The sequence below is a fragment of the Acipenser ruthenus genome, chromosome 10, assembly GCF_902713425.1.
Source record: "Acipenser ruthenus chromosome 10, fAciRut3.2 maternal haplotype, whole genome shotgun sequence".
NCBI classification, from domain to species: domain Eukaryota; kingdom Metazoa; phylum Chordata; class Actinopteri; order Acipenseriformes; family Acipenseridae; genus Acipenser; species Acipenser ruthenus.
The window spans coordinates 17728066-17742769 of record NC_081198.1 but is presented as its reverse complement, the minus strand read 5'-3'; the positions used below and the strand labels follow the sequence as shown (position 1 = coordinate 17742769).

General features: G+C 37.8%; 1 protein-coding gene across 1 annotated transcript in view; it reads left to right on the top strand.

Moving 5' to 3' along the window:
- LOC117401193 (collagen alpha-1(XXIV) chain-like) overlaps positions 1-14704 on the top strand; it is a 142791-nt gene that overhangs the window by 122032 nt on the left and 6055 nt on the right. The window contains exons 46-58 of the mRNA XM_034001689.3: positions 3527-3580; positions 4214-4321; positions 7925-8032; positions 8760-8867; positions 9864-9917; positions 10225-10287; positions 10373-10426; positions 11055-11090; positions 11967-12002; positions 12746-12772; positions 13358-13423; positions 14016-14184; positions 14390-14499. Coding sequence (XP_033857580.2) covers positions 3527-3580; positions 4214-4321; positions 7925-8032; positions 8760-8867; positions 9864-9917; positions 10225-10287; positions 10373-10426; positions 11055-11090; positions 11967-12002; positions 12746-12772; positions 13358-13423; positions 14016-14184; positions 14390-14499 — 993 coding nt within the window. The remainder of the gene's footprint in view (positions 1-3526; positions 3581-4213; positions 4322-7924; positions 8033-8759; positions 8868-9863; positions 9918-10224; positions 10288-10372; positions 10427-11054; positions 11091-11966; positions 12003-12745; positions 12773-13357; positions 13424-14015; positions 14185-14389; positions 14500-14704) is intronic.

Genomic DNA, 14704 nt, shown 5'->3' with positions numbered 1-14704 from the left:
ATAAACCAAAAAAAATGCATTTATTGCCATTGTTATTTAATATAGACTATTATTAAATACTTTTATTTATTTATTTGGTTTATTTTATATTTTAAGGTGCTTTATTTTAACTAAAAGCCTGTAAACATTTAAACAGGAAGTTTCACATACAAACAGCTAGTTGAATATACACCAGCGAGAGGCATGCGTAAAAAATAACAGGCACACACAATGAAGTCGTAAATCAGGAAGAAATGATAATACATCTTCTTGAACCTCCTCATACTATTGAGTAATGTGTTCGTAATGCACGTCCTTTAAAAATCTCTGATGGTACAAATTGCAGCAAACTGTCACTATATAGGTTTCAAATGTGCAGGTTTGAAAGAAACACATGTACAGCAAGCATGCGTGTTCATTTTAAAGCATGATATCATACTACACACACAGAAAGAAAGCTGTGCAAGCCCTGCTTTCAGGTATCCTTGCACTTGGTCATTTCACCCGGATTGTGCCCACCCCTTCAATGTTACTTTCTTGTCACTCGTCAACCAGCTGCTTCCCCTGTTGACTGACATGCTTTACCGCCAGTAGCAAGCTTTGACCCTGAAGACACTGCTGAAGTAAAATGACCTGTGAAGGGAGCAAACTGAGAACTGTCTTTAGCCTTGTGTTGTAACAAATATTGTGTTTCTAAAGAAAGGTTAAAGAGAGATTTATTTTGTAATGTTCGCACGTGCCACCTGAATGACACAGAGTTCAATATTTCCTTTGAAGGGAGGGGTTATTCCCTCAGAAATGCTTCAATTAAGAAAATGAACGAGTTTATAAGAAGAGAAAACAAGGATATTGAAAGAAATAACTGGTAGGAAAGGGCATTTAAAAAAAACACCCTTTAACATATTAATTTAGAACTGTAGTCATTAAACATAAAAGTGGATTGTATTTTTCTCGAGCTTTGCTTAATCTGAGCAATCTAAAGCAGGCAGGGGGGTCTGTGCAGAAAACTCTTTTATCCACTGCAACCAAAACAAGAATACCACCACCCTGCTGGACCACCCACACTGGGCTTGTAGGGAAGTCAAGTGCATTCCTTCCCTTTGAAGCATGATGAACTAATGAACTTTGCAGAAAGTGGGGTTCCTTTTGCACATTGCCTAAATAGTAAGTAGCTTCAAATGTGCACTGTTCCCACCCACTTTTGACATTGGTAGTCATTCTGAGTGGCTCTAATTGCAATTTTCATTTTTATTGTGTTGTCTGTGTTAAGGTGCATTGACTATAATTAAGAGCTGCTGATCAGTTCTAGTCACCTGCCATAGACATATGTAATGTGGGCTAGAGCAGTCAAAATGTTCTTATATTAATATTATACAACACAGTATTTGATTAATTGCAATAAGAACCATTTCGAGTGGTTGTATACATCATAATAAGGTAAGGTGACAGTAAATAAATAATAAATAAAAAGAAGAAAAATGAATTTTGAAGCTTCTTACTATTTAACTTTAGTGTCTTTGGTTCTGTGGCCCTGGCCAGAGAACAGAGAAAATCCTTTATGTCCACCTCCCAAGTCTCCCAATGGCTGACTCTTGTTAACGGCTTCCATGTAACACTTGTGCATTAAACAGGTGATACAGTAATCCCAGATCTTAGAAACTGTAACTTTAATTTGCCTTTGTTGCCAGAACAGAAGATTTCTCAGACAGTTCTCAAAACTTGTTTTGTAATGCTGTATCCAGAGTGCCTAAATAGTAATTGATTAATGAGCTGTCTGTAAAACATTCTTCCATGGATTGCTGCCCTCTGACTCATTACCCAAATGGCAAATGATCTAAAAGGTCCTTGCAAAATGTATGTCATAAACATATCCAGTGATTGACCACAATGTTAATTTTATTCACAATCCTGAATGGGAAAACAGGCCTCAGTCTGCGGCACATTGAGCTTGTTGTTGTTGGGGGGGTTTTGTTTTTGTTTGTTTATTTGAAGTTTTTTTTAGCCTTTGCCTGCTTTTGGTCATCCAGGCTCTCTCTGTATTCTAAATGTTACGTGTCTAAGAAGCAGGATTTTACTGGGCTAATATAATATCCACATATCTGTTTCATTTTCTTGACATCTATTAATAACCCTTAGACCTTGTTACGTTTTCTTTCCTTATGCAGTAACTTGTTAAGATATGTTGACTGATATCTCATATAAGAGTGTTAGTGAATTTATATACATATTGGCTAAAACTTTAGTACAGTTTAGTGAAATAATGCCCACACATGTTGAAAATAAGTATTTGGGATTTATTTAGCAGGCAAGATAAAGTTCATTCTGAGTTTTTCAAATACAGTAAAAGCTACACCAGAATTTTTCGGGGTGAATTCTTGAAGGAAATCTTTTGTCTAAAGGTCAAATTTATTGCTGTTGTCGAAACAAACATGAAATCATCTATATATAATCGACATAAACAAAACCTTTAAATACTTTATACCTGTATTGAAAAATAAGCAAACATCGGAATTATGAACATAATCATATAGGAATAAGTCTTACTTAAGACTATATAAGTCAACTAAGGGACTCCATTAGCTATGTATGTCCCTGCAGACAGTATATTGTATAGTGGAGTTCTTTCGGTTACATTTTTATAGAGAACAGCGTATCCAATCCAATTGCTTGTAACCTGTGACTGGAAATTAAAGTTTGGCCAGTTATGGTAGGCAGCATTGTGATTTAAAATGTCTCATTGTAAGGAAAAGGAAATTCTTTAGTTCAAGTTATTGTGTCTGGGGTTAGGGTTGGGGTTGGGGTTGGAGTTAGGGTTAGGGTTAGGGTTGGGGTTGGGGTTAGGTTTAGGGTTAGGGTTGGGGTTGGGGTTAGGGTTGGGGTTGGGGTTGGGGTTGGGGTTGGGGTTGGAGTTGGGGTTAGGGTTAGGTTTAGGGTTGGGGTTGGGGTTAGGTTTAGGGTTGGGGTTGGGGTTGGAGTTGGGGTTGGGGTTGGGGTTGGGGTTAGGGTTAGGTTTAGGGTTGGGGGTTGGGGTTGGGGTTGGTCACGGGGCTGTTCTTTTTCATCATACTAATACTTTTGTATTTACTGTTATTCTATAGTTCTTAGAATGCATCTGTACAAGTCAAACATCTACATGTCTGCTTTCAGGTTTAATGCTTGAACACCCCAGTACAGATCAGAGCGTCCATTTCAAAATGATGTGAAACGTGCAACAGCTATTTTTTACCTTGGATTTTCAAAGACAACAATCAACAACAACGACAAAGCATCAAAGCCATTTACAGTACAGCACAGTATAATTAGCATCAGGAGAAAACACTGGATAATGGTACTGTAAACCACTCAGGAATTGAATTCAGGGGCTGTTGGGTGTTTTTAAGTTATTTCTAGTTTTTCTCTTTTCAGAAAAAAATAGTGTGACTGACACTTGCAAGTTATGTACAACTGAGTGATGGTATACAGTATACTGGAAACAGATGTAGGGAGAATCAGTGGAGGTATGACATATTTTATAAAGTTCAATTCGACATGTTATTTCTGCTTGCAGGGAGTGACTGGAAAGAAAGGAGCACGTGGGCCAGCAGGCAAACCTGGCTCTATAGTGAGTAAACCCTTATTGACTCTAGAATAAATAACGTTCACTGTAATGTTAAAAAAAAGGCTTATGGTTTTAATGTTCATGTTCCATTAGGAATGTATCCTGTTGCTAAGTGAGGCACATGTTATGAAAAACTGAAAGATTATCAAATAGATTTGCACAAGATCTGATTTACTGCAAGTCATGATAAGAAGCACTGATGCAAATAAAAAATGTTTCTAGCAGGTAGTGCTTGACATATTTATCGTAATATAAGAAGCACCATGTGATCTGATTAAAATGCACATTGTTGAAATGAGAAGTACAGCCATTTATGGGAGGCAGCGCAGCCTTGTGGTTTAAAACGTGACTGGGGAGCAATACAATTGTAGGGCTTGTGTATCTATAAACTTATTCAGAACCCAGAAGGTATGAGAGGCTGCAGTGTATATTTTTCCCTTACAAAACAGTGAATATGTTTAATACTGTAGATCACTGAGCTAAAGCAGCTAAAACACATTTGATACAGTATAATACCTTTGATGACCTAGGATTAATGTTATGCAAGTCCAACTAGCTTTCTCATTCCCCCACTGCCTCTGTTCTGGTGCTCTTATGTTTTAATCTACTTTACCTACACATGTACTTATTTTTAAGGGAAAATCAGGCCCGTCTGGTCCAAAAGGAACTGCAGGGTATTCAGGATTTGAAGGTCCTCCAGGAAACCCTGGAAAACCTGGGCTAGTTGGAAAAGTTGGACTTCCAGTAAGTATTGATCCCCATCAATTAATCTGGCTTCATTTACTGTAAGTGTGGTTTTAGTTGCAGTGTTGTTAGCTGTTTCAGTCCTGCTGCTTCTAACATGTGTCAGTAGAGGATCCGTGATGTTTGACGAACACAATGGGGAATAGAAATTAAAAAAACATGCTCTTGGAGATGCATAAAGAATGGCATGCACAAAAGAATGCTTTTGAAATCCAGTTCTTCTAAGACGTTTACCAAAGAGAGTTTCCTTTACTTTCAAAACTTTTATGAAGACCACACCTTTGCTGTCCGGTTCCTTTCTAAGTTCACAAAAATGTATTGCAATGTAAAAGATGAGTTTCCAAACCAGGCAGCAGTGTTCATGAACATGAGTAAAACAAATATGTATAATGAATAATAATCTCTATATGTATTTCTGTCTTTTCCATAAACATTGGCACCATGCTCCAGTGCTGGAGCATTGCAGAGGGAGTTACTTGATTAGCACTGCACTCCACCTGTACAATGAAATCATTTTAGAACATAAGAACATAAGAAAGTTTACAAACGAGAGGAAGCCATTCAGCCCATCTTGCTCGTTTTGGTTGTAGTAGCTTATTGATCCCAGAATCTCATCAAGCAGCTTCTTGAAGGATCTCAGGGTGTCAACTTCAACAACACTGCAGGGGAGTTGGTTCCAGACCCTCACAATTCTCTGTGTAAAAAAGTGCCTCCTATTTTCTGTTCTGAATGCCCCTTTATCTAATCTCCATTTGTGACCCCTGGTCCTTGTTTCTTTTTTCTGGTCAAAAAAGTCCCCTAGGTCGACATTGTCAATACTTTTTAGGATTTTGAATGTTTCAATCAGATTGCTGCGTAGTCTTCTTTGTTCAAGACTGAATAGATACAATTCTTTTAGCCTGTCTACATATGACATGCCTTTTAAACCTGGGATAATTCTGGTTGCTCTTCTTTGCACTCTTTCTAGAGCAGCAATATCCTTTTTGTAACAAGGTGACCAGAACTGAACACAATATTCTAGGTGCGGTCTTACTAATGCATTGTAAAGTTTATCAGTCCCACACTTGATAATGGGGGTGCTTAACCTATTACAGAGGCGTGTGTTTGGCTTTAGATCGAGGTTGCTATTTTATGTTCTAAAAGGGATTTTCAGAGGTTCTTTGGACCTAGCATATTCATTCCATTCCATTCAGAACAGTTGAATCTTACTGATGGAACATTTTGTGGTGTCAGGTTCTTGTTGAAATATAACGGTGCTCAAAGAACAAAAAGTTATAATTACATGCACATGTTTTTAAACGTTTGGCTTTTGGAAGGGGGACAAATTGGCCATTTCATAGATGATATCTTTATTAGACAGTTCCTTTTATTCTTCTCTCTTTTAAGAACATGTTTTGGTCAGATAAAACTACATACAGTAAAACTATAGTCAAGCAACATTTAAACTGAATGTTGAAGTGAATATTTGTCACCATTCTCAGTCATACATACTGTTTTCCAACTAGTTTGACAGACACAGACTAATGCAGTAGCTTTAAGGAGTCTAACATTAGTGCTCATTGGGGACAAGAAAGTATTATACTTTTACTAGACAAATAGAAAGTTATTTTCTATTTTATCTCCAAATGTTAAATTGAAATGCTTCATACAGAATTTTTGCAATGTATTACCACTGATATCTGATACTACTTCTTAAGAATCTATTTAGTGGTATAATGAGCAGAACAATCAGATTAGAATGTCAATGGCCCTTGGCTGTCACATCATGAAAGCATTCTGAAGTATATGAATCAGCTCAGAGATGCTGATATGAGAAGTAATACATTCCCCTCTGATTTGCTGTGTCTTGATGATTGGATTTTAAATTAGCTTCCTTTATTATGTTCAATTAAATATAATTAAATATATAAGAAGGTAATTATTGTATTATGTACAGCTAACAGCTTTTAAAGTTGTCAGTTGAATGGATTTGTGAAGGGAATCTTTGTATTTTCAGTGACCATTGAACTTTCAACATTAAATATGGTACATATTTTCTAATATCATATTTGTAGAAGTCTGCTTTAGATGCATGTGTGCGGTTCCATAATTATTTTAAAATAAATAAGTAATTTTGAACTTCGATTAAAAGACCTTTCCTTCCATGCTTTCATAACACATAAAACCTGTACACTGTGGGGAGAGATTGCCCAGAAAGAGAAATGACTCTGTTTAGAATTCATCTTTTCAGGAAATATGATACTGCGTGTTTTGAAACAGCGGGTTTTTAGGCTAATTGATAAAATGTCGGTGCAGATTCAAGACCAACACATAACAGCTAAATATAGAGCACTCAGGTGTTTTTATTGGCACTTAGTTCCTGGAGAACTCATATATAAATAATGTTCATGTTAGGGAAATTAAGTAAGCCTGTTATATAAAAAAAGAAATGTTCGTTGAGACAAGAAAAATGGATTTGATATGTAGCTACTGTATAAAACAGTGCTCTGGGGAAAGTGTATGTCTCGTTCTGAGGTAAGAAGCTTAGCCCGCAGCTGAGATTTTACAATTAACTGCACCTTCAGGTACATGTCTTTCTAAAAGTGGAACATTAAAGCAGCTGCTGTGTAAAACGGCGCTTATACTTCACTCTTCTCAAGTGGGGCATTAAAAAGGTGTCTGGAAAAAAACTCTTAACATAAAATGAGTGAAGCCAGAAAGCTTTGCAAGTTATCCCCAGTGTGACCGAAATGGAAGTGTTGAATAATGTTGACAACCCCAGAATTTACATCATCAGGGAGACGTTTTTTTCCAATGGTCAGATTAATTTTAATTTACAGAATGTTAAAAAGGTTTGATTTACAAAGCAACATAAATGCTTGAGCAAGGCTTGTTTGTAGGGCAGCAGTGTGGAGTAGTGGTTAGGGCTCTGGACTCTTGACCAGAGGGTCATGGGTTCAATCCCCGGTGGGGACACTGCTGCTGTACCCTTGAGCAAGGTACTTTACCTAGTTTGCTCCAGTAAAAACCCAACTGTATAAATGGGTAATTGTATGTAAAAATAATGTGATATCTTGTAAGTCGCCCTGGATAAGGGCGTCTGCTAAGAAATAAATTATTATTTATTATTTATATAGCTATGATGATATACAGTATATATTGATATATCTATATGGCACTGGACCCTGTTCAGATTAAGGATTGGTTTGGAGTACTGATCGTAATCAGTCCCATACCAACAGTGCTTTGTCTAAAACGGCTTTTATGTTTTTAGCATAAATCTTTTAATTGTGATGGCCTGGTTCGTATTACAGCTAATCTGCTCTTTAAATGCTCCTTTCTGCTAGCCCTGAGCTATAGATTTTGTTTGGAAAATTAAACCCTACTGTAGAGGAGCACAGAGGTGACTACTGCATTTTCTGTGTTCAGTTGTCTTTTTATATATAAATGTGCTCACATTTCAAACTTTTCCAATGGAATATATTAAGCAGCAGTTAGTGAGTCATTGTGTAGTTTTCTTCTTTTTTATCGTTATGAAGAAATGTCTTTAAAACTGTGCATTGTTAGTGCCCCCTCGTCGGAGTGCTTGCCTCAATTCCTAGGTTTTCCTGTTCTTGCCCGCAGGGTGAGCGAGGAGCCCTTGGGCTGGTGGGGCTGGCTGGATATCCTGGTCCCCATGGCAAGGGGGGGCTGCCTGGGACCCCTGGAGGCAGGGGGCCAAATGGACCCAAGGTATGTTTTCTCCTCCAAACGGCTAATGCACTCATAGAGAACCACTTACCTGTACCTTTCTTGTAAATATCTTTTCCTGACTTGCCCCACAATTCTGTAAATGCTATAGAAATAGAGGTTATATTTAAGTGATTAATGCACATAAATAGACTCTTTGACCATTGTATACTGTACTCCATAGGTATAGCAAGATAATAACCAGAGAAGAAAAAGGTGACCTCACCACCAAATTTTGATTTCTTTATTTATTGTACAGTGTAAAATAAAAAGTACAGTACAGCATATGCAAGTTAATCAATCTTTTTTGCACCTTAGACACCTGTATGCTAAAAACTGCATTTGTTTGCCAATGAGATGCAGTGTTTTGACAGTGACATTTATAATGTTAGAACAAATATTAAACTAATGATAAGCTTTTTCTGTATGGGCCAGTTTTATTTGGCAGCTGCAGCAGCTTTTGGAGAAGAATTGGCCACATCATTCAACTCCTAATAATAATAATAATAATAATAATAATAATAATAATAATAATAATAATAATAATAAATGTGTATTGTTATATAGGTTTTTATTGATTTATTTATTTAGAAGAACTAAATAAGTATTCTTTGGCTCTCGAAGGTGGATTTTGTTAAGTGTGCCAGCTTGCGCTCAGGCAGTGAAGTACCAGCCTTGATATTGTGTTCAGTGGGAGGTTTCTCACACAGAGCTTTGTGCTTGTCCCCAGGGCGAGCAAGGCCTACCAGGTGAGCCAGGCCCTGCAGGAGACAAGGGGCTTTCGGGCTCCCAAGGAGACCAGGGGAGAACTGGAGAGCATGGCATGAAAGGACAACCAGTAAGTCTGACGTTTCTATCTGTACCTTCCTTTAGTGCATGGTTTAGTCTTTTTGTTGGTAGGATACTCCACTGCCACCTTTCACCCCACACATGGACGGGGAAAGGTTAAGGGTGGACAAGGCAGCGCTTTTGTGTGTGCCATTTTTGGCTCAACTGCCAGCCCTCAAAAAAGATAATTCACTCACATTTAACCCCATAAAACTGTAAACAACACCCCTTTCTAGAAACCTAACCACCCATACTAAAACCAGCAAAGATGGAAAATGCATTTGTGTAATGTTATTATTGGTCCTCTTTGTTAATTGTATGTCATTTACCAGCATATTTCAGGAGTTCAGGTGCCATACAATGCACCTGAACTCCTGTTAATAGTCCTGTGACTCTCTATCGCAACATTATTGAATAATGGGTTTAGTATCTGGGAAAAGAAAAGCTGCCCTCTGGGGTACAAAAATGGAACTTTCAGATATCCATAACACTGCTGAACAAGAACCAATCTTTTTTTTCTGAAGATGTCACTATCTGACAGTGTTGCAGCAGACGTAGCACAGTACAGCACATCTAGTACAGTTGTTGTGTCTCTGTAACTTAACATTATACTTACAAAACTTTGTTACACATACTGTAGATCAAATGTATGTTTTTAAAAGTGATTTTATTATTCAATTTACTTCCATTCAAAAAGATGCCATTTATTTGAAAGAAAGTTATTTGGAGTGTTATGGCAGCTACCTTTGATGTAACCTCAGCTGGCCATGGCTGCTGTTTTGGTAGTTGGGGGTGAAGAACTGGATGCACAGCGTCTGTTCTCCTTGAAGAGTTATGTCAACAGTAGAATTTGTATCATCCAATGCACATAACATTTAAGCTGTTATTTCCAGCCTATCGGGAAAGAAAACAATGCCATCCCCATTTTACTCATCTTCACCTGATATCTAAACAAAATGAAAAAACAAATCCCTTTCCCACAACTCTATATCTTATTTCCTCCTAGGGTGACCCAGGGGATCAAGGTCTTTTTGGCTTTCAAGGATTTCCAGGCCCAAAGGTTTGTGAAATATGTATCTTGGTTGTAAGATAAATATTCAGAAGTTTTAACAGAATCCATCGATGCAAGGACTAGTCGTTCATGACCTGGGATGGGTTTAACATTGTGTAAAGACAAAGGCACATTTTGTGAGAGGTATAAAAAAATAAACTGTGTAAAACTAACAATAATAACAACTGAAAAAAAATGAACAGCTCCTTCTTGCAACTAAGTTTTAATAATATCAAACTGTTAATAAGTAAGGCAGGTGTATTTGTCTTGTTTCTATAGTACTTCTGTGTGTTTTATTTAACATATTTTTTTGCAGGGCCCAGTTGGGGACTTTGGCCTGACCGGCATTCCTGGTCCCAAAGGTCATGTTGGCATTCTTGTAAGTCCAGTGTTTTTCTTTCTAAAGATCTTGTACATTTAAAGCTGTTGAAGCTCTGTCTTATACAATCCTGTTTTTCCCCCAGGGATATACTGGACCTGTGGGTCCCACTGGCATAATAGGTCCGGTCGGAAAACCTGTAAGTTACTATTTTATAAATTGTCTTTGGGTTTTTTCTGTTAATAAGTTAATGCACTGGAAAACACTGTACAATCAGGTTACAAGAGGTGACATTTTACTTTGATAGTGCATCATACTGAGCCCAAAATGAAATGTACTTCAGTTCAACGAGAACAACATTTTTTTAATGAAAAGTTGTTTAAGGCAGCATTTTTTTCTAAAACCTGGTGACCTAATATCTCGGGAGATAAAAATCACAGGGGTAAAATAAATGGTATGTCTTTCCAAACAGTTTCTCAGCACTATCATCACTGACTTTCCATGTATTTAAGTAGAAGGGACCTTTCGGCCCCTGTTGTTGATTTCACTTTGTTGGCTCTTCCAACTCTTCTGATGGTACAGTTATTAAAATTGAATATATTGTACAGGCATGCAATCCAAGTTCCAAAAATATACACAAGATTTAGGTCAAGGGCTGTCTACTTTTCTGTAAACATCATTTTAATGCCAAATATGTTACTCATTCTACAGTTTGACATTGTGGAGAGGGATCAGTAACTGACTGTTTAAGTTGTTAAAAAGCTAAAGTGATGAATGCAGGAGTCATGAGGTCATAACACAAGTGGCTTTTCAAATCTCATTCACAGGGTCCTAAAGGAGAAAGAGGAAGCCGAGGGGAAATGGTAAAAATAACTATTTCAGATTTTCTTCCTAAACGCAAAGATGTAAGGCACCACCAGTTAGGGTGGTTCAAACATAGACTAAGAGCATAGCCTTTAAAAGTACATAAGACCATAGATTATATTGAATTTGAAGACTCATATCACATTTAGCTTGTGCTGAAGTTAAAGTAGAATTGGCTGTACCCCCATTTATGTAGTTATGTCTTAAATAAAATGTGTCTGCCCTTAAAGACATAATCATTTGCAAGAGAAGATTGTAAAATTCTAATAGTAAAATAATTAGATGGTTTTCTGCTTTCAAAAAATATGAATTAATTAAAGACCAGAGTAAACACTTACAGATTATGGAAAAATTGAATATTTCTGTTCAGTCATGCTTCTAAAAAATAATTAAGTTTGATACACACATGCACTAGAGAACCTGCAGATGGAGATGTAACTCTTCCGTACAGAAAAAAAGGAATGCTTTGTTATAGTACATACTGTACTGTATAAAGAACAAGGTCCCCAAGGATTGAAATCTTGCTGATACTCACTTTACATTATACAACAAAAAGCAAAAATTGAAAATCATTAACATACTGGCATGCATCTGGCTGCATTGGTGGTTTATTGTGCTTTGTTTGCAATAACCCTTTTTCAAAGCTTTGACTGTGCTTCTTACTGCTCAACATGTTTTCTTGGATAACACTTTGCGTGAGCTGCTCTTTTTAGTGTTACACAAGGGCACTTCCCTGCTTGCAATAGCTTAGTACTTGGGTTAATTCCCTGGAACTTACCCAGCAAACTGAAAGAGGGATTCTGTTAATCAGAGAGTTATGTACACACAAAACCCTTTCTTTAGAACTGCACTTTTTCATTTTTGTATCCTAATAGGGTCCTCAAGGGCCAAATGGACACCCAGGGCCACCTGTGAGTATTATTATTAGTAGTAGTAGTAGTAGTAGTAGTAGTAGTAGTAGTAGTCATCGTAGTAGTAGTAGTCCTTAAGCGGGCTTAGCCCCGTGCTGAGCCCAAAGGAGGGGTCCTCCCGCCTGGCCTGAACCAGCACGCATGAGAGCAACCCACTTCCAGCCACTTGACCAGAACCACGCCAAAACTGAACCGCATCCTTAAGGGGGCTTAGCCCCGTGCTGAGCCCGAAGGAGGGGTCCCGCCTGGCCTGAACCGGCGCACGCGAGGGCAACCCACTTCCAGCCACTTGATCAGAGCCATGCCAGAACTGAACCACATCTTTAAGGGGGCATGAGCACGAAGGATGGGGCCTCCAGCCCGGCCTGAACAGGCGCCAGGCGCGGGAGGGGACAACCAGGCAGACTTCCAGGGATGCGGGGACCCTGCACGGGGTAGAGAGCCTCCCACACGGCCTCGATCGGTCGCTCGTGCCCTTGGAAAGAAGATCCATCCTGACTTAGAAATATTTCTTTGATCGAAATACCGTGCCCCCTAGTAGTAGTAGTAGTAGTATTGCCCCTTCATCTAGAACAATATTTTTGTGATGTTAATACATAAATAAATAATACATTTATAAAAATGTTTGTATATTAAAATGACAAATAAAGTCTGATATCCTGTAGTTGTAAATACAGCCTGATAGGCTGTAGTTGTTGGGTTATATGTAAATACATGTTTTGTTTTTTTTGTTTTTTTTTAAGGGTCCACCTGGGCCACCTGGACCAATGGTAAGAACTGGGAAATTCTACCATTTTTTTTTAGGAGTCCGCTCCATTTATCTACAGAGCAGGGAGTAGAGATAGCCCCAGCAATGGCAATGCAATATCCCAGCATACCACACAAGCCTGTCCTGGAGGTGCCAGCCTCACACAGGGAGAGGCTGTGTCTACATGCATTTCCAAATCCTGCTGTCTCTTCTTGAGGCTGTCTGCAAAGGTGCCCAGTGCCAATTGTGCTAAATTGTACAGTGTTTTCCTGTCCACTGTAGGTTAAATTGATATTCCCTTCCCCCACAAACTAATTGACCTCAGTCCGGCTAGTGCATGGACATACTGGGTCCTATTCCATTGTGATGTAATTATAAGCCATGACTTATTTATTTTGTAATGTAATTGCCCTCTCTGTAATTACACCTGCTTCATATTACCCTTTTACTCTTTTTATTTATACATCCCTTAAACTGCGATAAGTTAAAAACAAAGGGGTATTTTCAACAGTGACAATTCCATTGCCATCAGAGGAATATTTATTGAAAGTTCAAATTCCTGTTCTTTTAAGCACCTACTAATCTATAACTCGTATGTCTTTGACAGAAACAAATGGATATTAACTCAGCCATTCACGCCTTGATTAAATCCAACACAGCTTTGCAACTGGAGGTACAAGCACTTCCTTCCATTTTCTTAAGTAGCAAAAACAGTATAGATTGGTATAGGTTGAAAATGATTACTCTTTCTTTCTGATTATAAATGGTGAATGGGATGCTACTGAAAAGTACTATCTTAAAGGGAGAAAGTAAGATTTGTGTTCACATTTCAAGTGTATTGTATAAACAACGAGACTATTAAAGTTTATTTAGAAAGGATTTTGTGAAGAAGCATTTTTATAGCTTGACAGGGTCGTACTGTACAAATACAGATAATACAGATAATCTAATTGTAAAAAATGTTTTGTATAATTATTTAACAAGATTTTTTTTTTCTTTTTTTCATTTTTTCCTTCTCTTTTCTTAATATATATCTGGCTGCCTGTTGCATCCTATAAATATATATATATAAAACTTTTGCATGGATTGAAATGTAACTTGCTGGCTGTTTTTTTTTAAATTAATTGTTTAATTCTCTCCACAAATAAAATGCAATGTACTAATTGACTTGTCCTCATTTTACTACTTGTCTTGCTTGAAAACAAATGTTTTATTTCCATTAACTGCATGCGGCTGTGCTGCCTTTCTGATAACACATGGTGCAGAGTTACCTGAACAATGATATGCCTTCGCTAGATAAAAGTGCAGAGATGTTCCAAACTCTACACTACCTAAGCAATCTAATGCACAGTATAAAGAACCCTCTAGGCACTCGAGATAACCCAGCACGGATCTGCAGGGACTTGCTGAACTGTGAACACACACTGTCAGATGGTAAGCACATGCAGACTTAATTTGGATGGAAATACTTGATGCAACATATGATATTACTTTGGATGGAAATACCTGATGCAACATATGATATTACTTTGAATGGAATTACCTGATGCAACATATGATATTTCTAGTGCAAACAATTAGGCTTGATCATCGATGACTGATTTTTGTTTGGTGTGTGTGTGTGTGTGTGTGTGTGCAGGAAAATACTGGATAGATCCCAATCTGGGATGCCCATCTGATGCTATCGAGGTTTTCTGCAATTTTACTGCTGGTGGTCAGACGTGCCTAAATCCTGTGTCAGCATCCAAGGTAGGTTCACTGTGTTCCTAACTATTACACCCTTGTGCAGTCAGTTTATCTTTGAATTTTGTTGCAGATACGTTTCAATTGTATTAAAAGACATAAGCCAGAACAGATACTGCTCAAATAAGCAATAAAAGATACCATCAGAATAGCAGATGAAATGGCAATTAGACACACTGAGAAACTACGGTATAGATAAACAAACATAAAA